Raw genomic sequence first — 25,561 nt, forward strand, 5'->3', positions numbered from 1 at the left:
GATATACTGGGGAGAGATAAGTGTTATACTGTGCTTTATAAGATATAATTATAAAGTCATTCAAAAACCTGAAGCATTTTTGTTCTCTTTTTCTTTTGATATGAAATTGAAAGATGTGGTATGAGACAACTCTCCACCAAATAATGTAAAAAAAAATTATCGCAATTCGAAATGAAATAATCGTTTTATATTTCTCCTGAAACTTTAATTGATGTTAAAACCCCTTGCTGAAATATTTTTCCCAAAGCATTTGAACCTTTGATGACTATTTAAGCACAGTAAAACACTAGTACACATCATATACAACACAGGAGATATACATGGAATACTTACTACCTTTGATGGATCCTAGGATAGAGGTTAAAGGTCATTATCATGCTTAGAAATACTACACAATATAGTACATAAAATGGAACATGGAATCACTTGGCTGTTTAGAGTTCAAATTTGAGATTGATTTGGTATATACAGAAAGGAAAGGAGATGTAAAGTGTCCAGGACTTTGGAAAACAAACATATCAATGTTGGAGGAGAAATTCACTCAAAACATACACATATGATTAATATAGATGAATTTAAATAAAGTATCAATTCAGTTTTTAACTGTATTGAAAATATGGATGCAGATATGAACACGTTTTTATCAACAGTAAATCTACCTTTAAAAAAACATGAAATTTTCTCTTAACCAACTGCTCAGCAAAACATTCACACTATAAGACTTCTTTTTTTATCACACTGATGAATTATATATCATGTTAAAAATAAGGACTGGCCTCGCATTTATAAAACTTAATCTATACTAACCAGTCCCTTTTTCTTCCATTCAATCTTTGGTGTTGGTTCACCAATGTACTCTACAGGAATTGTGAAATCTTTTCCTACTTTGACACGAATTGGTTTCAAGTCATCCTTGTTCATAATTCTTGGTTTAACTAGAAAAAATATTGCTCACATTGAAAAGCAATGCATATTTTCCTTTAGTTTCTTACCACTTTACTAAAATAATCTGAAAAATTACTCCTATCTTATAACACACATGAACCAATGGGGTGTGTTTGGTACTAAACACTTGTTTAACCCTGCAATGTGCCAATCCCTAGGCAAGACACTCAACAGCGAAAAATGGTTGTTCTTAGATACATATTGGTGCTAATGCCTATTAAGAATTCATCATTTATGCCAGATTATTCATAGTCTCTATTATATGTATTGACATATTGTCGAGGCTCTTGCAATATAGAGCTTGCCATATATGATATTGATGCACACCTTCTGTTAAAGACCTTATGTAGGTATCTAAATGTCTATGAATGTTTTAAGTGTTAGATCGCTAACTTATAAACATATATCTCCTTTTTTTTGTCTTCATTAAAATCAAATGGAACATTGAAGAATGTTCATTGCAAGAATATGAAGACCAGCATTGAAATCTCAAACCAATAAACTAGTGACAAATTTCTAAATAGTTACCTCTCCTTGACTTGGTAAGAACAGGTGGTGTAGCTTCACTAGGTTCTGATTTACCAGCCTTGTTAACAGCACTAACACGGAAAATATATTCTCTGTTCTCAGTAAGGCCACTGACAGTTCCAGCTCTCTTATCTCCAGGAACTTCAATGCCCTATAATTGTATACAAAAGTTATTTTAGAATTTATGCATGAACAAATAACAGGGATGTGATTTTGGCTAGAAATGAACCTATCTAAAAGTCTTAAAATTAACTAAAATACCCCCAATAAAAAGATCCATTTTCTACCCACAATTTTTCATTGATTGATGTTTGCTTAACGTCCAGTGCCAATAAATTTTTGGTTATCTTTGTTGTTGGGTCACTGTCTACATCCCACATCTCCTGTTTTCATATTTATAACATACAGGCTAATTAAATGGCTAAGAATTGTATTTCAAAATTGAAACTTCAAAACTCTAAGAACTGTTCTAATTTATTAATAAATAAGATCCATAATGCCAAGATTGATAAAGGGGTGTGTGTGTATGTAGGACTATAACTGTTTTAAGCCAACCATATTTAAAGTCTGGCTATTTTGACCATGTAAAGCATGTAATGTCCTTGTTTTTGCAATCTTTACAGTGGTTTTCACTTGGGTGTTGATATTGAGTGTTGAACCGTCCAATATTTTTGTGATAGTTGTGTAATATCTCTTTTATAGATTACTGAATTGAAGGTTACAATTTATCATACAATGTTTTTAATTTTATCTTTAAATACTTACGGGTACCCATTCTGGTCTATGTTTCTCACATTTCTCAATGACATATTTCTCAATAGGAGCTCCACCATCATTAATTGGTGGCTTCCATCCAATTTCTACATAGTCCTTGTCATAATCCTCCACATTTGTATCTTGTGGTGGGTCAGATGGATCTAGTATACAAATTAGGCAATATTTAAAATTTGCATAATAACAATTATAACAATGCCATAAATGTCATGTCATTCACTTATGTCTTGTAAAAATGTATGTATGCACTGTAGTTTGAACACCATAAAGATCAATAAGAAAAATAGAAAAAACAAATTCAAAATTATATGATTTTTCAATTATGTCAAAAGATGCATCCCATATATTTCTTTAATTTCTTGAAATTGCAATGTATGTCCATTATATGCACTACAATAAAGGGATATTCAATCTCAAGTTGTTTTTCATGGATGAGTTACACCCGTTGACTCTAGTTAAATTGGTGTTCAAGACATCATCAAATATCGGTTCTTACTGTGGCGTAAGCATTGTGAAAGGAAATGTATAGGAAAACATGAGAATGCACAAGTTTGAAACTAGTCTATTATACAAAGGATTGATTAGGAAGATGAAATCCTATATGCAATGATATTTAACCTACCCCATGGATCTTTGGCAATAATTTCACCATCAGCCAAGAGTGGTTCACTGGTACCCTGGTCGTTGACAGCTCTGACACGGAACTGATAACGATGTCCTTCCTTTAAGCCTGTAACATCCACTTCCAAATCTTCTGTAGTACAAACTTGTTCAAATTTATCGGAGTCTTTTTCTGAATCCTTCATTTCTACGATATAATGTTTGATTGGTGATCCACCATCATCTTTTGGTCTGTCCCAGAGAAGAGCACATTTATCAGCAAACACATCAACAACATCCAATGGTTCTCCTGGACGACCAGGTACATCTGAAAACCAAAAGTATACCGGTAACTAATGAATATCAATATATTAGTATCATCTTCATTTATCAACACTAAACTAATATGGTTTAATAATTTTTGTTGGATACCAATTTCGTTGTTTTTGTTAGTACGAGATAACCCCGAATTCAAATGTTCAACAAATAACAAATTTTTCAAAGGCTTTGTATGCAGAGGTTGGTAAAACCATGAGATAAAATATGCACGAAAATGCAAGTTTTCCTCAATAAATTTTTTTTATACCAACTATAATAAAAGAATCCATGAACATATTCATTAACTACCTAAGCTAGTTTAAACCACTATAAGAATCTTTTTCACAACTTTAGTCTATTAGTTCTGCTGAAATTCAGAACTAAGAAATGGATAGAAAGTCAATTTCATATCAACAAATTTGTATGGTAGCAATACAATACGTAATACTATCATAAAAAACATGTTCCAGATATAAGATGTAGTTAGAGTGCCAATGAGACAACTCTATCTTACAAGTCACAATCGGTTAATGCAAATCAAAGTACAGTCTGCAACACAGAGCCTTGGCTCACACCGAAAACAGAAAACTATAAAAAAGAAAACCATTGGTCTAATTTATATAAAAAAACAAGAAACACTTAAGAATTACATTATCTAACAACAACTAATAAACACCCGGTTTCTGACTTATATTTAGATTTCTTTTTTAGAGGTATAGTTAATAATACAGGAAATTATTGATTATAATTCAAACCTTACCCAAAACCCTGACAGGTATAGGAATGACCTCTGATCCGACCTCATTTGTAAGAGTCAGTTCATACTGTCCAGTATCACCTCTCTGTGCATCTGGGATACGGATGCTGGCCAGGGTATCAGTCATTCTGATATCTGTATCTGCCTCACTAAGTGGATTACCATCTTTTTTCCAGTGCCCCACAGGCATGGGTACACCAATGAATGGGATACCGATCTCAATCACCTCACCCTTCTTTACAATAATCTCCTCTGGTATGTCTTTGGCATTTATCTGTGGTGGTTTGGGTACTGTTAGAAAAAATAACAGGTTATTAACAATAATGATGCTAAATCAATCTGTGTAAACATCCCATGCACTAAAATTTACCAAAATAGTTGTGTTTTAACATAAAATCTGATTAAGTACAGGGGTTTCATTATCTTTCATATTGACTTGTACTTTTTCAATTGGAAATTGGTACTTTTCAATACAATCTATGAATACCTTATAGGTACTAATCAGTATCACAGAAGGGAATTGTATGACCCTTTTTAGCATTAACTTATAATACTTACATTCATCAACGATGACTTCACATTTGGAAGATCTTTCTCCAACTTGACAAGCATATTGTCCAGCATCTTCTCTGGTCAGATTTTTAATAACAATCTTATATAATTCTCCTTTCCTTGTTACTTCTAAACGACTGTAAAGTAAAATTTTATAAAACTGTAGCATGGTAGAATAGACAGGTAATTTACATAATGCTACTTTTTATTCAACATTTTAAATATGACCTACTATCATGATGTACTAAGCAAGAGAAGAAACATTTAAGAATCCCTGTTTACTATAACTTAATAATAACCACAATAAAACAAAAGTAATTTACATCTTACATTTCATAAGCTTTGGACTGCTTCCCGTTTAATGTCAAAGTTTTTTTTTAATTAGTCAAATACATAAAATCTTCTTTTTTCTATATATGTCACTATGTAAATAATTTTCAATCTGCAATGTTATATAAAACATTGGTGTATACATACGGATCATCCTTATTGATTGGCTCTCCATCTTTAAGCCATTTAACAGGTTGGTTATGAGGATTGGAAGCCTTACATTCCAGAACAAGGGTTCCTTTCTCTCTTTCCCTCTTGTTTTCCAACTTCTTGAAGAATTTGACATCAGCTGTTAAGATGAAAAATACCTCATATGCATGTAACTCAAATAGTATCAAGAAATAACTGATATGAGAGAAGAGAAATGAGACATAATGGACTTTTAACCAATTTTGATCAAGACATTCTGTCAGCCAAAGATTTATGATCTTGTTATTTGCTGCAACTTTATTTAAAAACTGCATATTAAGTTATCATCTTTTACTTTCTTTTATTATAATTTTTAAATGGATTAGAAAGACTCCATTTGGTTAGTAATCAATGAGACAACTTACGTTCTACAAACAGATTTGCAGTAGTTTCTTTGTCAAGGACTTTACAGGTGTAGGGTCCATCATCCTTCGAGTGACAGTTCTTAACAACAAGACGTCTCTTGAAACCATCTACTTGTATTTCATACTTTCCACCAGATGTTAGTTCCTAATATGAAAACAAGTGAAGACAAAAATGAGTAGCGGGAAGTTATAGTAAATACATGTACTGTGGATTCATTTATTAACGTGGATATCACTTTTTGTGGATTGAGGAAAACTTGAACTTAATGAAAATTTGATTTCGTGATTTTGCAAATCTCTGCATAATTAAAATATAGAAATTTTGAGTAACATTTGATTTTCAGGTTCACAGTCATGTTCCCACAAAATCCATGAAAAATTGGTATCCAATGAATAATAATGAATCCACAGTATTATCATACTGCAAGTGATTCTCTTTGTCCAATCAGGTCTGTTGATTCAATATGGTACAGACTTGCTAGAAAATTTAAATTAACAAACTCTACTGTACAAGTATTTCATGTAAAAAAAATATGAGCAAGTTATAAAAAATAAATGCTTAGCAAATACTTTAGTTTTAACTTTTAATTTGCAAATAAAAGTAACTTAAATCTTTATATAATAAGCCTGCATAAATTAACTTCAGTAAAGCAGAGCAAATAAATAGTTGACATAAAACTGTTAAATAATCTGATAGAAAATAAAAACCAAATTTACGTTTTTTGTTTTAATGCTTCATATTCATTAGAAAGGCTATCTAATGTGTAAATCTACTCATATCATTCTTTTTAATGGCTCATAAAGCTATAATTAGGTATAAAAGTAAAGCTATGAAGAAAATAAAACTAAAGGTTGGAGTAATAGTGGTGTACTGGCTTAAAAATGAAAATAGGGGGAAACTGAAAGGAAACTGAAAGTTGGAGTAGTGGTTTTCTAGCTTTAAAAGGAAAATAGGAGGAAATAGATGGGAAAGTGAAAAGCTATTGCAAATCTACTGGTTCGGTGGCTTAGAAAGGAGTACTAAACTGAAATAAAACAAATTTACAAGATTTTCTTTATTATTTTCAAAGATGAGGTTCTACAATGTAAAAGCAACAACAAAAAAGTGGATGGAAAAAAATCCAGACTTCTTTGAAGAATAAATATATTGAAATAAAACGCAGGTTGACAGAAGTATGAATAAAATATATAAACGGAAATGATTCGAAACAGAAAGAGGAAGGAAAAAAAATAAAAAATTCAGGAATTTTTTTGGAGCATTAAAATGTGGATAGAAAATGCAGTTAAACAGAAATAAGATTAAAATATAAACAGAAATGGTTGCTTTAATATTCAGTATAAAGTTATTATGGTATTTGATTTCACTTTAAAACATTGTTATACATATTACTTAGTAATTGTGATAACTTAATATCTTCATTTTTATAGTATTTAAAGGGGAGATAAGCCACTTTCTTTTACTTTCTTTAAGAAAGATTCGGATTAATTGTAGTCTAAAAGTTATTCTATCAAGATTGACAGAGGCTGCAAAGTTTTTCCTTTCTGTTGTTTGTATTCCTGGACAAAATTGATGAACAGATTTTTCTTTAACATTAACATAAACAAAGTATATAAAAAGAAGATGTGGTATGATTGCCAATGAGACAACTCTTCGCAAGAGACCAAATGACACAAAAATTAACGACTATAGGGCACTGCATGTCCTTCAACAATGAGTAAAGCCTTGCAGCCTCTGTTTAGGAATGGAAGGTAATACTACAGCCTGTCACTACACCAGAGGTACTACACCTTAACTTACCTTCACTTTGTTCTAGAAAATCATTATACATACAGTACGAACATTTACAATGCAAGGCCAATATAAATCAATACAACAGCTTCTTAATATCTTAGTAAAACTATTTCATTGACCCATTTTCCCCTTTTGTCAATTTTTTTAGCACTAAACCCCCAACCAAAAACAGATAAAAGTTATATGACCACAGCATCTTGCAAATCTACCACAGTCTTTTATTTTTAACTGAGTAATGCATAACAGCATCATATAATCAATAAAAATGGCTTAAGAATCAATTTTTATTGGCCTAAACAAAATCATGGTGGAATCACTAAAATGTTTGGGATGTGTGTGTGAGCTGGTAGGAACAGAATGTGATGGAATCAATGGTGACATGATCATATTGTGATTTGATAATTGGATCTTTCAATGCAGGTCAATGTTGTTGAATGGTTGTTTGTAAGGTTAAATAAAAAAGTAGTTTTCTTTGATTTTTTTTTTACATTAAAATATTGTTTTTTCAGCTATGAGACATGAACATTTTGTAAAACATACACCTGTTTGCAAGTAATCAAACTTTAAAATAACACATCTTCATCTATCACTTATACTTTTACTAAGCAAACTTAAGCATAATGTCTCAGAAGCACTTTTTTATCATATTAATAATGCATAGTAGTATAAAGAGTAAAATGGAACCAACAATAATTTCTCCTCCAAGATGAAACAGTTATCGAAGTACAGTTGACATATATGTTTCTGTTTTTTTTGCTTTGAAGTTTCATTTAAACCGTTCATTAACCATTTTCATAAATGCACTGGTGTTCTCTAAGAAAAGTATGGGACTTCCATAACATTGGAATTGTATTCATGCTTGTCTGTCCTTATATCACAATATACATACCTTGTCATTTCTAAACCACTTAACCTCAGCCTCAGGATCGTTGACATCACATTCAAATGTTGCTCTGTCTCTTTCTATACCTTCAACATCATCTAACAACTTCATGAAGTCCCATTCAGGATCTGGAAAATAAATGCACACAATATAAGTATTACTGTTTGTAGATAGAATTGCAGTAAAAAAAACTCATGCAAATTCAAAATATATATTTATTGACTTTTGTTGGTCTTTTGAACAAAAGATGTTTCTCATTCTACAGTCTAAAAATGTGTGCAAAGATTTCCATGAGACCTATATATGTTATCTTTATAGAAGTACATTCAAACCAGTTTTAGAAGGATAAGTAAAAGGATCAAGGAAAATATAATACCTTTCTAATACGAAAATGTACCTCTATATAAAAAGCATCTGCTCAAATCCCTGTATTTTGTGCTCATTATCAATCAAATTGACTGTAATTGTTTGAAAAATATTGCTTAAATCTGCTATTTACATACCCATTCTTTGCCTCTGTTTAATCTTATATCATACAAACTGATGCTTAGGAATTGCAGCAGTGAAGTTGGAATGGAGCAATGTTCATTCAAACAACAATCATTTAAATATATCTCAAAAGAATCTTAGCAGATTTGATTAATTGCAAGTAAATGTGTATACACTTAAGCAGTTTTGCAATAGCATTCTTTAAACTTGATTAATTTCAATGAAGGTTTATATGAAGTCTATAAACATCAGGTTTAATACTGCTACTGGAATGTCTGAATTGGTAAACCTAAATAACTTAAATTAAACACAAAGGTTTAGTTGAAAATTCAAATAAACAATGGCATCCAAACATCTTTACTTTGATTACATTTTGGGCAACATATATTACATAAGAAAGATTTAATATTACCTTTTTAATCTACAGATATTACAGATTACAAAAATAGCTGAAATATGATGAAAAACACTTATGTTTCTTATAATTTTTAATAAAAATAAATCATATACATGAAATGAGTGTAGAACTTGATTGTGCTGTGGTTAACCTTCATCAGGAACATGCCAACTCAAAATTTGAAGCTGAGAATGAACAGAAAAATTTAAAAACAGTATAAGAAAGTACAAAAGCTTAAGCTGACACTTGATTATATTTCATTGTACTGTCTATATCTCACTAGCCATGGGTTATCACCCAGTCCCTTGGAGAAGAGGGAACGACTGGATCATAATCCTTGGCTAGAGAAGATGTATTTTGTCTATGAATAATTTTAGTGAGGATTATTAAATACTTCACACAGAATCATTAGTTTAACAATTTCTAATGTAAATATCTATATCTATTTCTAGAAACTTAAGATTTTTTACAATAACATTCTACTACAACAGGAATTATAATAACTTCTCATATTTTTTTTATTGTAGAAGATTCACAATACATGTACTAAATGCTTACTCTTCATTTCTTAGAAATGCAAAAGAAAATGGTTCCCTATCAATAGGAGTATTGCAATGGTTTTAATGCTGATAAATTGTATTTCAGAGAAGAAATTTGATTATAGATAGATCCACTAGTGTTTGGTTCAATCTTTTTTTTTTTTTACATCTTTTAAAAACTAACCTGTGACTTTAAACTGGCAAGTAGTCTTAGCATCACCACAAGTACATGTGTACTCAGCTTCATCATCTGGCTGGCAGTCTTTGATTCGGAGGATACAGCGGTTCTCACGACGTTGGATCTCCATTTTACCTGATTGGTACTATAAAATACAATTAAAGTTATAAAATTATTGAGAACTAATGGCTTTAGATCCAAAATATCTTATCCCATGAAATCACCACTACTGCTGAATTTTTTACAAAATCCTATGTGAAAGTATTCAAATTTTATCACATTTTATTTATCTGGTGCCCTAACTTGTGTAAAATTTGTGAAAGAATTGGCACCAGTAAATCATATAGATCTTACAAAGAACTAAAATAATAAACGATTAGAAAAGATTTGTACTAAATTAGATTTCAACAACAATTTATCTTACAAATCTAGCTGAGCATTGATCAAATTAGCTTCTAATATTGATAGCAATCAAATGTTGGAATGTTTTCTAATATAATACATCTTAAACAAAACATCTAAGTTCATCAAAATACAACTTCAAATATATTTGATAATGCATATGAATTTCTGCAAAAAGATTGAATGTTAAAATTTTCAAATGCTTATAAAATTAAGATTAATGATATAAAAGTTCTATCTCTTTCTTTATCATGATCATCGTGTTCATAAAAATGATAAGAAAGAAAATGGACATAGATTACCAAGTATTTCAACATCTCAAGATTTTGATGTGAGCCAGCATGGCATGGTTCATATTTCACAAACATTTATCTTTTATTCATAGAATTCAATTACTTTTTATAACAAACAAATTCAGAATTGTTTTATTTGTTTTCATCTTGAAAATTATGATTGTTATTTTGAACAAAACCAAAACCCTCAACTACACTTTAGCTGTTCTGTTCTGAAGCAAAACAAATAAATGATCTTTACTTTTTTTTTTTATCCCAAAACAATTTCTTTTGTAAAATGTACTCAAAGTTATAGTACATTGTCATGTTTAAGACTTTCTTTTGAAATAAGGTTGACTTCTTTAAAATAATTATGGTGCAATTTGAGAACACTATATATATTTTGGCTATATTTTATACTAATTATAATTTATACAGCAAAGATATCCAAGTATTAAAAGCTGTTCCTGAAATTAATGTGTGTTAATGATTGGCAAAGTTTTAAAATAAAAATATAATGAAAGTGAAATAAATTATCAAGTTCAGAGGCAGATATAAATGATGGGGGAAAAAGAGAAAATATGTGTATGTGTGATATGGTTTCTGGAAAGGAATTTGAATGGCAGCAACATGGCAATATAATACAATAGATAAGGCAATAAGAAAATAATCTGTGCAATTATGGTCATTTATAAGTGAAGCTGTATAACTTTAGCAGGTGCTTGTAAACTAAAATATGGAATATAAGGCCATAGCTCATGATCTACTTGGAGTTCAGTAGATAGTTTTTCCTTGAAATAAGGTTGATGTAAAATATAAAGGTTGTAGGCTATACATAATTTTGAGGGTTGGGATTTATTCAGTAAAGTTCTATACCTCTGGATCACCTTTCTTTGGAATCTACAATGAATGCAACAAAGAACACAATATGTTAATATTTAAAACCATGCTATTTCAGTCAAATCTATATACAGTACATTTGCACCAACTCAGAACATCTGATATCAGAATGAGATTTAAGTGAACAATTGCCATTCTCAATTTTACTAATCACACTCAGAGAAATAAACTAGAGGCTCTAAAGAGCCTGTGTCGCTCACCTTGGTCTATGTGCATATTAAACAAAGGACACAGATGGATTCATGAAAAAATTGTGTTTTGGTGATGGTGATGTGTTTGTAGATATTACTTTACTGAACACTCTTGCTGTTTACTATATATCTATCTATAAGGCACTTAGCCCAGTAGTAATAGAGAAAAACATTATGTAAAAATTTACCGAAATTTACAAAATTTATGAAAATTGTTAAAAATTTAATTCAAAGGGCAATAACTCCTTATTAGGTCAATTGACCATTTTGGTCATGTTGACTTATTGTTAGGTCTTACTTTGCTGTCCATTATTGCTGTTACAGTTTATCTCTATCTATAATAATATTGGAGATAATAACCAAAAACGGCAAAATTTCCTTAAAATTACCAGTTTAGGGGCAGCAACCCAACAACCAGTTGTCCTATTCATCTGAAAATTTCAGGGCAAATAGACCTTGACTTGATAAACACTTTCACCCGTCAAATTTGCTCTAAATGCTTTGGTTACAGAGCTATAAGCCCAAATCTACATATTACCCCTATGTTCTATTTTTAGCTATGGCAGCCATCTTGGTTTGCTGGCCGGGTCACCGGACACATTTTTTAAACTAAATACTGTAAATTCAGAAATTATTGCGTGCATTTATTATTGCGATTTTGTCATTTTACACTTGAATGCGATTTTAATTTTTACGATTTTGAATAAAATCATGCTTAATTCAGTTAAAATATTACAAAATGCGAGTTTTTATTATTGCGTATGCCACTGCTGGTGGACGTTTCGTCCCCGAGGGTATCACCAGCCCAGTAGTCAGCACTTCGGTGTTGACATGAATATCAATTATATGGTCATTTTTATAAATTTTCTGTCTATAAAACTGAATTTTTCGAAAAACTAAGGATTTTCTTACCCCAGGAGTAGATTACCTTAGCCGTATTTGGCACAACTTTTTGGAATTTTGGGTACTCAATGCTCTTCAACTTTGTATTTATTTGGCTTTTTAACTATTTTGATCTGAGCGTCACTGATGAGTCTTATGTAGACGAAACGCGCGTCTGGCGTATAAAATTATAATCCTGGTACTTTTGATAACTATTTACAACTCAGTCGCATTATTCGCAATAATAAAAACCTCGCAATAATTTCTGAATTTACAGTACCCAAATGATGATTGTTTGGTTAAATGTGGCCCAGTAGTTTTAGAGGAAAAGACTTTTGTAAAAGATTACAAAAAATTAAGAAATGAAGACTATAAAGGGCAATAACTCCTTAATTAAGGTGTCAACTGACCATTTTGGTCATGTTGACTTATTTGTAGATCTTACTTTGATGAACATTATTGCTGTTTACAGTTTATCTCTATCTATAATAATATTCAAGATAATAACCAAAAACGGCAAAATTTCATTAAAATAACAAATTCAGGGGCAGCAACCCCAACAACTAGTTATCCGATTCATCGGAAAATTTCAGAGTTATAAGCCAAAATCTACATTTTACACCTATGTTCTATTTTTAGTCATGGGGCCATCTTTGGTTGATTGGCAGGGTCACTGGACACATTTTTGAACTAGATACCCCAATGATGATTGTGGCCAGTTTGGTTAAATTTGGCACAGTAGTTTCAGAGGAGAAGATTTTTGTAAAAGTTAACAGACAACGCCAGACAACAGACGACGGGCGCCAAGTGATGAGAAAAGCTCACTAGGGCCAGGTGAGCTAAAAAGGGATGAAAAAAATATATTGAACTTTTTAAATACCGTAGTAAAATAAATAACAAATAGTAAATAAATGAAGTCTCTAAATATGTGTAATCCAGTACATTTCGTACGAAATTAGATTTCTGTTTAATATCAGTACTTTTAAACTTTATTTGACATTTCTATTGAAATATTTTAAAATTTAAAAATAAACTACAAAGGATGAAAAATTGACAAGAATATTTCATTCAATAATCTTTCTGAATAACCAAACAATAAATATTTCCTTATTGAACTTTTATTTCAAATCTCCCTATGAAGACAATTAAATGTTTTAATAGAATATTTAATGACGTCTTTTTCACCATAACACATGCCTAAGTGTGACTTTAGTCTCTGCCTTAGAAACCAAATGATCATCCATTGAACCACGGAGTATCAGATATACACTAAGCTAGATAAAGTTTCAAAATAACAGTTTAACATTGACATACAGGCATTGTTATATTTACCTTTAATTAAAATTTTAATTTAAGAGAGGCCATAAAGGGGTTATAAATTCATCAAAAATGAAATTTCTTCTAAAAATTACGACTAACCAAAAAAGAAGAATTTTGAGCATTGTTTTGAAGAATTTTTTTTCTTCTGTAAAATATGTGATCTCTATTTAAGAATTATTTCGGTATTACTTTAAATGCCCTCTGTCTACATTTATAATTACCAAATCAAGATCTAACCAATTAATGGATTATACTGATGAAGTGCCAGTTATAATATTGTACCATTATCTATCTGGGAATCATCACAACTATATTATCAGCATTAATATTCCATTGTGAGGTATCGTCTGGATTTATATTTTAAAAGTGTAACAAATGTGGTGACATGAAGCGTAAATACAACCAGATCTAAAGTTTATTCAATTAAAATTGGCAACAAAGGAATTAATTTCAAGATGCATTACGGAAATTTTAGTTCAAATTTCAGTATTGGATATAAGTAATAAAATAACTGGGAGACCAATTTTAACAACATTTATGATACATATTGGCTATTATTGTGACAAAATGTAAATATATACATAGAATTATGTATGAATTCAAGGTTGGAGACTTTAATACCATTTAATACTTATATAATGACAATGCTACAGCAATGGTATATATTGTATAGAAGTGTGACAATACAATCACTGCAGCGACACATTTAATTGCAGATGGCTGAGATGTAAATAAATATAACTTATTTGTTCAACTGTAGATAGATTTAACATTTAATTCCATCGGATAAAATAGACATTCCTATATAGGACTTTATAGTGAAACACCAGAAGGAATTTCATCATTAAATATTAAAGACACGAAAAAAATATATAATTGGAAAAAGCTAGGACATTATCTGTGATATTTATCAGTATTAATAGATAATTTTTTTTTAAATTATGATTTTAAATTGAACTGAGCATTTAATAGCAGTTATAAATGTATTGATCTATGGACAAAACATGGAATTAAAATTACCATTTATTAAACCACGTTTGGTATCCTAGGTAGGATACTATCTTCCTGCACGAATTTGTCGACAAGATAACAAATCACTTCAAAGTGGGAAATTAATACACGGTGATTTATGAAGGTAATTCAAATATGATTTTACACATTACCCCCTGACTTATTGGATATTTGGATGACAGAACGGCTCAAATTTAGTATGTTAGCCTGAAATTTTGATGAAGATCAATCTTCTGAGGAAAAATATCAAAAATTGATAATCATTTGAAAAACAGTAATACAATAAATTCAAATGTGAAATATTATATTGAATTTAAAGGTAAACTTTACACTTGAAAATTTTTAGACAACATAATTGTTTATTTACTTTACCAAATTGAAAAATCATTTTAATCAAACAAATTCGCTTAAACAAAGTGCTTCTTGAAGTAGATGACAAAATATCAATGAAAATATATTTATTCTAGTTTTAATTCCTTTATTAGGTAGTCTGCTGATTTGAGACTCTAATGGATGACTACTATATGAATGGACTACTCAGTGAAACAGACAGGGTACTTCCAGTGCATACACAAGTAAGTTTATTTGTTCATTTCATGTATTTATAAAATTATTATTATACCACATGCACTATATTCATATATGTCTATTTCAATGACTCTTTTGTGCAGCGCTATTTTTGTAGTACAATTTAAATAATATCAAAAATCAATTTCTGGAGTGTGATTATTTTATTGGCTTTTTTCAAATAATGAACAGAAAAAATATCAGAATTTCAAAAAAAAAATTGATTTAAACAAAAGTATAATGCATTCATAAAAAACAATGGAAAAAATAATATAAAACAAATCATATTTTTCATTAAGATGAAAAGTCTTACAAATTTGTACTTCATTAAACTGTTAAAAAAATTTGGTATATAGTTAAAAGAAACTCAATGAAAATATTTCCATTGTTCATTTCAGAGACCTGGTCATGATGGACAGCTACAAAGATTACACTTACAGAGAATGCAGGATAAAACCTATGATTCAGATGATGATGATTCCGACATGGACAATTTCGATTTGGATGACTCAGATACTATTCTACAATTGAACCCAGCACATGGACAAACTGTAGCACTGTGGTCATTCATGAAATTAGATAGTATAGCTGTGTTTCCTCCTGACCAAAATTTGGTGGGAAATATCGTAGAGTATGCAGAAAAGCACTTTGGTTTTCTACGATTTCAACACCGACTGATGTTACTCAGTCCAGGACAACTGTCACCTGTTAGTTTGAATAGTGTGTATAGTATAAGACCTGGTTCAGTTGTCATGGTGATGCCAGAAGAAAATGCAATTGTGTCCATTGAAATTGGTCAATTAAAAACAAGCTTTGAATTAAATCTGGATTTATCAATGACAGTTCAAAAACTTAAAACTTATATCCGAAAGAGGAAAGGAATCCCTGTAGAACGACAAGAAATTCTGTATTCAAACCGTGCTTTAGAAAATGATAAACGATTATTTGAATATCGCATTAAAAATAGGTCAATTCTTCATGTCATGATTCAAGCACATTTTGATTTATTGATAAATGTAGAGACATTCTGGGGTAAGACTTATCGTTTCTACCTTGACCCTTGCAGTACTGGTACTGATATTGTTTATGCAGTATTCAATAGAGCTTTCAGTGCTAATGGTCCAGAAGATGCTGGACTACACGAACTTTATGTCCCACTTCATGTTCTAGTTCTACAATACCAAAACAAGTTGGTTAACTGGGATTACTGTATAGCGTACCTTGGCATTCATACAGGTGAGACACTAGTCTTATCAACGGTCGGGCATCAAAGTCATATTCAGTTAGAGACTGTCAATGTTGTTACTGAATCAGGGGAGAAATATGACATTACTGTATCCCAATATGACAGATGGTCAGTTCTTGCCTTCATGCTACATGGTCTGACTAATGTACCTGTGGATCTTATCAGACTTTATAAAGATGGTAAAAGAGCAGACTTTTCATCCACAATTGGACAAATTGAAAGACATCAAATAATTGTAATGAATGTTGTCATGACACATATAGATAGGGACCTTGTTTTTGGAGTTCCACTGAAAATCAGCATTGGGCACGGAATACTAGAAAACGTAAGAATATCCGCCAACAAAACTGTCAGAAAGTTAAAACGTAAACTTGAAAGGATGGGAGTACCTAATGCTTCATTATATGAATTGACAATTGGGAATCAAAAACTATCTAACAATTATAAAATAATGGATCTGGTATTTGACCTCTCAATTCCATTGGTGCTAAAATTAGAAACTTATCCTGTTTTTGCTCATGCTCCAGATGGAGTTATATATAAGACATATTTAAGATCTGATCAAACAATTGCAAGCTTTAAACATAAGATTGAGCTGAAAACAGGCTACTCATTAAAATCAAGTCATTTAATTGTAGCAGGAAGACCTATTCCAGACCATCCAAAGAATATCTTATACGAGTGTGGCATAAGCTGTCGTAATTCTATCTTCTTTCATCCTGCAAATGACTTTGACGCATTCTTTATCTTAGGAAATAAATGGCTTGAAAAAATTAAAATTCCGCTTAATAATCCATCATCAACGGATATTCGTAATGCAGTGTGGAATACTAGAAAATTACCGGAGGGAAGTTTGAATTGTGTTCTAACAATTTTATATTGGATATTCATGCCGAAAATTGCTGCAGCAAATACATCTACAGTTAGGACAAAAATAAAGAAAAGAATGCCTGTTGCAAGAGAAATGCTCTATAAACTTAAAAAGCAAGGAAAACTACAATTTACAGAGAAAGAACTTCTGGGAAAACAAGATAAACCAAGAGCTGTATATTCTTCTCCAATTCCAGGTGCTGACTTCAAAAGGCCACTAGACAGTGCAAAAATTTATCATCATATCAAGACGAACAATATTCCTAAATTTGAACCAGACCAGATCATAGATCTTAATGAAAAACTTGAATCTCGTAGAAAAGTAAAACGTCATCCAAAAACAGGATTGCCTCAGATCTACGATTCACCTAGATCCACAATTCCACCTTGGATGAAAAACATTCAGACAAGAAATCAAACCAATAGATTAACTCTGGCAAATGTCGAGGGTGGTCCCAATGGAATGGACAGTGTACATGTGTCAAAGCTTCAACAAATTCATAAAAAAATAGGATCCAAACTTAATGACGTTAATGTTGCACATAAATCACATAGACAAGATTATAGTAATAATTTTAGCAAACGTAATAGATTTATGTATGATTATCAACACTTTGATTATGTAGCTAGTGAAGACGGTCATGATGTTAAATCTGTGTCAAATTTTCCTCATAAGTTTTTCCCCAAACTTATCCATTAATTTTAATCAAGAAAATTAAAAAAGATGAAGAAATCCTTAAACAAAAAATATCAAAAACCCATCATAATTATCAAATTCATAGAACTTTAAATGGTTAGATAATTTCAAGTTTTGTTCCTTTCTCCTCTCAAAGGTTTTAACTACATTTAATTTTTTTTAAATCTGTATAAATTTGTTCATTTTTACTAGATTTTATCTAGATTAAGTTGTTTTAAAATATTTTTTATTTAGTAAATTAGCATTTTTTTCTATTTTACAACTTGAAACCTCAATATTGTAGATTAGTTAAAACATATTTATTTACAGTGGATTGCGGTTTGCGGGTTCAAGTTCTGCCTTGTAGCGGCATTAGCCTACTCTTTTTCGAAATCTACAAGGGTGTCTTTAACGTGCAAGAGATATGACTCTCTCTTAACACGGGTCAGCCATTTATCGTCCCCTTCCGACGGACTATCATCGTTTCCTCAAGACCATACTCGCAAATGGTGTCGAGGGAGAGCCGAAAATTGAGTTCCTGAAATTTTCATCCCAAACGGGATTCGTACCAGGAACCTTTGTGTTAGTAGTCTGATGCACTTACCACTACGCCACGGCAATATTGTAGATCTAGCATCATTTATAGTATTTATCCTTCTAACAGAAGATACTTTAATTTCTATGCCAAAATAATTCTAGTATCTATGCCAAGATGATTTCAAGTTATGTTTTCAATAATCTTATTCTTCCAATGTTTTAAATACACTATTTTTTTTATCTGAATTATTCATTGTATTCTGTTTTCTTAAACCAAAGTTTTATATAACTGATATTTGTACCTCATTCATGACATAACTATGTGTCCTCTTTCTAAAGATGGTCATTTAAATAAACATTTCTAGAAATAAAATTACTAATGCAGTTGATAAAATATTGTCTGTTTCAGCTAACATGTTTCTCCCTATTAGTATATGGTTTGAAGGAAGATGTCTTATTCTTTTTTTTTTTAGACCCATTTGTCATTTGAAGGATATATGCAATAAAATTATCTTAAAGTTCACGAGGCAATATGTTGAACCCTATACCTAAATGACTCCAATTGTTTCCTATTTATATACTAGATTCATACCCTAACCATGGAGTACCATGGAGTGTGTGGATCCACACAATATGGGTTCTTAATCTGGACCCTTACACCAATTATAAACTGATACTAATGCAATATTTTCTATGAAAATTCAAATTAAGCAACTAGATTTCATACAACACTAATAATTAATACTTTCTACACTACACTACACTGCAATAACTCTACATTACACAATCAGTATTGAGTTTTCACTCCAAACCTACCTCAATTGGCTGGCCATTTTTGAACCATTTGACTCTGGCTCTTGGATCAGATACAAAACATTCTAAATCAACCTCCTTTCTCTTGGTTTGTGAAAATTTCTCTGGTAGTTTCTGTGTGAATTCAAAATGTGGGGCTTTGGCTGTAAAAAAAGACACAAACAAACATTTATATACACTTACCATACACTTGAAAGTAAAAAAAGACCACATTTTGTGAAGCGTAAGTCCAACTATTTGCTGACTGATCCTTAAATTGATATAATTGTACTTTCTAAAACATTCCTACAGTACAACTTGCCCAGAATAACAATATAATCTTCTAACAGTATACATACCCTCTTAATTACACTTTTCTGCTAATTAAATAAAAGTTTTGAAATTTTAGTAAACCATAGACTTTTTACAGATTTGGCTTCAATATTTAAACTGCATTAAATAATGAAGTTGAAAATACTCATCATTTACTGATGTACTAACCATTTAAACAACTACTGTGGGTTCAGTTTTATTATTTGGTACCAATTTTTTTTGGATTTCGTGGTGAGAGTCAAATAAAATTAGTGTAGACAGGTAAGTGAAAGTAGTTCAACTACTAATCAGTCGGCCAACAATGCAATGAAAAACAGTTTGGGAAAAATACTTATCTGCTTCTAAATTCACTGTTTGAGTGTATTATACTACAAACCTTCAACATAAAGCCATGCTCCTGACTTGACACCATTTAATTCCAGTGTGTACTTTCCACCATCTTCAAGTTTGACGTTATTGACCACAAGTCTGTATTTCATGTTATCATTTTCAAAGTGATATTTGTGACCGGCAAAAATCTCCAACTTGTTTTTAAACCACTTTACTTTGGCATTCTTTTTACAGAATTCAGATTCAAAGATGGCTTTTTTGTCACCCTCAGTGGCCTTGACATCATCCAATTCAACAATGTACTTGTCTGGTTTCTATGGAAACAAACACATTTAACAAATGAGATATTGGTTCCAACATTCAAAATATTTCTACCTTTCTATGACTACAGAGCATTCAAAATGTCATTTGAAATTTGTACTCGACTAAGAACAATCTTCCAAGATTCCAAGTCAGGTACAGATTCTCTGACATCCAAATATCACATGACCCTATCCTATGATTAGTTTGAGAGTGAAGGAAGGAATGAAAAAGGATTTAATGGATACAAAATAATAACAGCTGAAAATATTCTGATATAAATTGCTTAACATTGGAAACAGGTTGAATGGATAAAATTGAGCGATAAAGAAAATATGCAGAATTAAATTATTTGAAAGGAAATGCAGATGAACTGCTGGATACATGCAAAACTTTAAAGAAATAAAATGTAAACATAAAATAAAATAAAACAAAACAAAACAAAATAAAAACAGATATAATAACACAGCTAGCCCTATTCACACAGCACTCCTTAATTACCTAATGTTAGAAAAGGGCACTTACAGTCTCAAGTGGCCCAAAATATGGCTACATTTTAAAATCTTGATGAACATGAAAAATTTGTCACTACAACACTTAATTTCAATATTTTTGTTTCCATTTTTAAAATGAGAAACTGCTTTTGCAAACGAGAAAATACTTACAACTCTGTGAGATCAAGAAGTCCTTTTTTGTTGTTATTTTTTCAACAAAGAGGCTATTTCTCAACTCAAACTCTAAAGAAAAACAACATAAAAGGGAAAAAAAAAATAATTTGATCAATTCTGTTGCCCGAGAAAAGTTGTAAAGCTGCTTTGACAACAGCTTTTCTATATTCCATTTCAACAAATCTCCACATTTGGACCACTTGAAGCTCTATGCCCTTTACCCTTTAACATGCTATTACAAAACCAAAACATGTTTAATTCACAAAACAGAGAATTTTGCAGAAATGAGAGCCAAATTCATTTTTAAATTTAGAATGTAAAATTTGTAAAGGGTTTCATGTCTTATCTGTGTTGAAAAGTGAAATGTTGACCGTAAAAAAAGACCAATTATTTTCATTATTTTAGCTCTTGGTATTGTCTTCTTGGTCATAATCATTAAGGTTTGACAAAGTTATTGAGGTAAAAACATTAATGGTGTATTTTGAATAAAAAATGATTTTTTTCAAGATAGTATAACCATTAAAAAAGAGCGAAAACCAAATATACAAAAAAAGAACACTTTAACTAAGCAGATGAAAGAGATATATCTGACACAATTACTTTGTACCTGTTTTTAAAAGCTCTAACTTGCCACAATTTCCTGTATACTTATCTTTAAAATAGAATTTTTAATATCGTCCATACTGGTACACTATGATGATCTTGCAATATCATTGCCTAAGATGAAAATTGTTGAAATAGTTTGTCCTTATTTAATTTGTTCAAATATTAAACATTAAACAATATCCATTTTACGTTGCATTATTAAAATTATGGATAGAATATTCTATTCAGTAAGTAATACAGTGAAAAAAACAAAATTATTTAATATCCAACATTTTGAACTTATTTTATATAAAAGCTAAAAGCTATTTTAATAAAGCTAAGGGAGAATTTCTTTTAGTGCTGGTTATCTATTTGTGTTGAGGAGGATTTTAATCAGATAGTAAAAGTAAAATAAAAATAAATTAAAATTATAAAAAAGTTACATGCAAAATAAAGATAAAATAAAAACAAGGACATAACAAGAACAGAAATTAATAATTGATAAGTAAAAATATTCACAGTAGTCATGGTGATGCTTGTTTATTAATGTTAGTGAACATTGACATTGATTCAGATCTACCTCTTTCTTGGCCTCTCTATGTTGGAGAGTTGGCCAATCAGGGATAACATCTACAAGAGAGGGTCTACGGAATTGTTGCATGGAGGATCTACGGGATTGTTCCAGAGCCTCAAGCTTATCAACTGTTGCTTTCTCTACCTCCAAGTTATCTCGGGATAGTTTTCTCATGGCCTGAGCTGATTCTCTCTGTTTGGTGCAATAAGGTCAAGCAATAATATTTTGTATATATACAAATTTTTCTAACTACATTAAAATGCAAAATACTCTTTTGACATTTATTCAGATGCAGTCAACCATCTTCAGTATATTTACTGTATTGACAACAAAATCTGTATTTAAAATAACTTAAGTAACTTAAATTACTGTAAATTTAGAAATTATTGGGATGTTTTTATTATTGTGAATAATAGTACTTATAGAATATTGTAATAATAAGAATTCACATTCTAATATCTGATTCATTTATGCAGATTTTCCTGAATTCGCAATAACAAATACATGCAATAATTTCTGAAATTACAGCACTTATTTTACCGAGTCATTTTATTTCCTCATTTGAGTTAAACATTAATTTTGTATAAACTCTGAATCTGTCAAAGCGTATTCTGCATGTGACCATTCTAATGAATTGAAAAGACTGATTTTCATAACACAGTTTATGGAGGTTGAATACTAAGGCTGCAAATATAAACTCTATTAACAAGTTTTCCTGTTTTGCAGTAAAATTCCTTTTTTCTTAATTTCATTATACATCCACACTTTTTTCACACATATAAATTGTAAACAATTATTAGCACAAGTCATATTATATAAAAATGTAAGAATGTTTTGAGTAAAAATTCAAAACAAGGAATTATTTGAATCTGGAATAATTTTGAATTCTGGGAAATCTATAAGAAATGTATGACGAAAACTAACTAACTAAATAGTTTTCATTACACATTTCTAATAAATTTTCTAGAATTCATATAATTCCTTGTTTCAGTATTATTAGGATAAAAGTAGCTATATAGTTCTGATTAATGCAGTTGTAAGGTATGGGAAAATACAACCTCCAAACTTTTTATCAAAGAGAGATAACTCTAATTAGTAATCAATCTTTTCAACTTCAGTTTCAACTATATTTATAAAACTTATTTTTGAGCTGTTGTTCTTCCAATACAATTCAAATACTATCAATACTTTCAATAAATAATAAGTATGGCTCAGTTTGTTAACAATATTCAAATATTTCTTAACATTTGCTTTGGAGGTTAAAAAAAATAAGAAACAAATGTATAGATAAATAGATAAAAATATATGAGACAATCAGAAGATCGGAAGTTTTTATTTTTTATTTTGCATTTTATCTGGAAGATAAATCGAAATGCTTCACATTTACAACGTACTTTCAAATTTCAATAATTGAAGATGTATATATATTTTCTTTTTCGTTAAATATAAAGGGAATGATTCCTGTATCAGTAATGCAGACAATATATGTATATGTTCATTAATAAGCGTTTGTTATTATACAACATCTGACAACAGATAGTATGATTTACCTGGTCTTTAGGTGTCTGGAAAAGGAAGAAATTCCAATTTGTATGGCTTAAATTTTGCAAACCATAGCATTAAAACTAGTTTATTATCAAATTATGAAATATGGTATTTTTTTAAGTTATTAGATTAGTGGGTTAAAATTAGGCATTCAAACTGAAGTTTGTGATATATATAATGGATGAAGATTTGACTGCTACAAATTTTTTTATAAAAAAAAGTGGAGAAAAGTTGCTATGATTCACAGTAACACAGAAAGAAAAGTATGAATAAAACATAATTAAAGTCAATTTCTGATATAGCATGATTCAAATTTATTTATGGTAGAATAATTGAAAATGAAGCCTCTACTTTATTTTTATTTAATACTGAAATTAGATTATTAATGAAATAAACTGATTTAATTTTTTTACCATGAAACAGAGAGTTCTTTTGCAAGAACAAACATCAATTATCTTGTCTCAAGTTATTATTTCTCTTATGTTTTTTTTTTAATTATTAAATGTGTTCTGATTTAGACTGGTGTCATATGAGCTATGAACAGAATAGCAGTTACAGTATAGTAACATTTTAGTGTTATGTCGTTGTTCTCCTCTTATATTTAATGCGTTTCCCTCGGTTTTAGTTTGTTATCCCGATTTTGTTTTTTGTCCATGGATTTATGAGTTTTGAACAGCGGTATACTACTGTTGCCTTTATTTACGACTAAATGATAAAACTGAAGATCTGCTATATATGTTTAATGGCATATATTCTATGAAAACTAAGGATGAAAGATGGAAGGTAATAATTTGTCTTCTAGTAATATTGTGTAGATAGTGGTAATATTAGGAAATGAAGAATTAGTAAAGAACAAGAGATTAAATCCTGAAAAAAAGTTAATAGTTCAAATCCTGAAAAGACTGTGAAAAGAGACTACAAGAAAATGAACAATCTGACAATCTTATGATGTAAATGTAGAAATGTTTACATATATAACTAGTTAAAATTGTACTATTAAGTTTGATTGTCTCCCTTGAAGTAAGGGACATTTTGTTACTCAAAAGGACAAGGTGAAGTTTTCAATAAACATATTTGTGTTACAATGCTGACACAAACATAAGGACATACATTTACATGAGTTCACTGGAAACATCGTTATTAGGCCAATTAAAATTAATTGATAGATTTTCATCCCCGCCCGCCCCTCTGAAATCGTCCCGCCCCGATTTTTTTTATTTTGGAAAAATTACGATTTCCGGATTTTGTTCATGTCCGTTACCGGTAAACATCGATATGTTCGTTTCATTCAAAACTTCCTGTTTCACATTTCGGTATCGTATTTCTTCGAGTTATCTAACGAAAATGATTAAGTCGACATATTCTGCAGCTCTATGATGTTAACATCATGTACCGAGAATAGAGATAGTTTACGAGAAGGGCATGACATATTCGGGTTTATACGAGTTGAACGCTGTGTCCAAAAACGCAAATCGCGATATGTCACATTAGAAAACCGTTTTTTTTTAATTTATGATCATTTATACAATGACTTTGTGTCAGGAAATTTGGAATATGAATTCAACGATATCGAAAGCGCAAGAATCGTTGAACACATTGGTACAAAAAAACATGTCAGGATTATAGAAATTATAAGGAATTGACACCAGCACGAACTTGTTAGATTGATGACCGTATATTGAGCTAAAACAAGGGTCGACAAACATTAATATTACAGCAATTCCTTAAATTTTAATACCCATGGCTATTGTTTTTTGTTGACAAACAGCAAACAACCTCTGTCCCAATACCCTCAATATAGTCATTAAACAACAACTTCTTTTTAGTTCAGTTCATGTTTTACATCATAATTGTATTTGCATCTTGCTTTAGCACCAACCCTATTGCTTTCAGCATTGTTGGAGTTTTCATTTAATTCTGTACT

At 30.5% G+C, this 25,561-nt stretch overlaps 2 protein-coding genes across 44 annotated transcripts in view; one reads left to right on the top strand and one right to left on the bottom strand.

Moving 5' to 3' along the window:
* Nucleotides 1-25,561, bottom strand: part of LOC139481307 (twitchin-like) — a 144,571-nt gene that overhangs the window by 52,372 nt on the left and 66,638 nt on the right. For 16 of the 43 annotated variants that reach the window (XM_071264539.1, XM_071264513.1, XM_071264521.1 and 13 more), the window contains 16 exons: nucleotides 23,643-23,657; nucleotides 22,099-22,284; nucleotides 20,012-20,279; nucleotides 19,327-19,466; nucleotides 11,187-11,210; nucleotides 9,643-9,781; nucleotides 8,040-8,161; nucleotides 7,157-7,168; nucleotides 5,359-5,503; nucleotides 4,952-5,093; nucleotides 4,481-4,611; nucleotides 3,926-4,213; nucleotides 2,870-3,175; nucleotides 2,239-2,390; nucleotides 1,474-1,624; nucleotides 808-935 (listed from right to left, as the gene is read on the bottom strand). In XM_071264539.1, coding sequence (XP_071120640.1) covers nucleotides 808-935; nucleotides 1,474-1,624; nucleotides 2,239-2,390; nucleotides 2,870-3,175; nucleotides 3,926-4,213; nucleotides 4,481-4,611; nucleotides 4,952-5,093; nucleotides 5,359-5,503; nucleotides 7,157-7,168; nucleotides 8,040-8,161; nucleotides 9,643-9,781; nucleotides 11,187-11,210; nucleotides 19,327-19,466; nucleotides 20,012-20,279; nucleotides 22,099-22,284; nucleotides 23,643-23,657 — 2,349 coding nt within the window. Of the gene's footprint in view, nucleotides 1-333; nucleotides 349-807; nucleotides 936-1,473; nucleotides 1,625-2,238; nucleotides 2,391-2,869; nucleotides 3,176-3,925; nucleotides 4,214-4,480; nucleotides 4,612-4,951; nucleotides 5,094-5,358; nucleotides 5,504-7,156; nucleotides 7,169-8,039; nucleotides 8,162-9,642; nucleotides 9,782-11,186; nucleotides 11,211-19,326; nucleotides 19,467-20,011; nucleotides 20,280-22,098; nucleotides 22,285-23,642; nucleotides 23,658-25,561 lie in introns of all 43 variants that reach the window. The other 27 variants (XM_071264530.1, XM_071264520.1, XM_071264518.1 and 24 more) reach the window with 10 other exon arrangements.
* LOC139481309 (uncharacterized) lies at nucleotides 13,679-18,904 on the top strand. Its single transcript, XM_071264545.1, has 3 exons — nucleotides 13,679-14,738; nucleotides 15,100-15,189; nucleotides 15,580-18,904. The coding sequence occupies exons 2-3, from the start codon at nucleotides 15,124-15,126 to the stop codon at nucleotides 17,995-17,997; spliced, it is 2,484 nt and encodes an 827-aa protein (XP_071120646.1). The 5' UTR covers nucleotides 13,679-14,738; nucleotides 15,100-15,123; the 3' UTR covers nucleotides 17,998-18,904.

This window comes from Mytilus edulis, chromosome 7 (assembly GCF_963676685.1).
Source record: "Mytilus edulis chromosome 7, xbMytEdul2.2, whole genome shotgun sequence".
Lineage (NCBI taxonomy): Eukaryota > Metazoa > Mollusca > Bivalvia > Mytilida > Mytilidae > Mytilus > Mytilus edulis.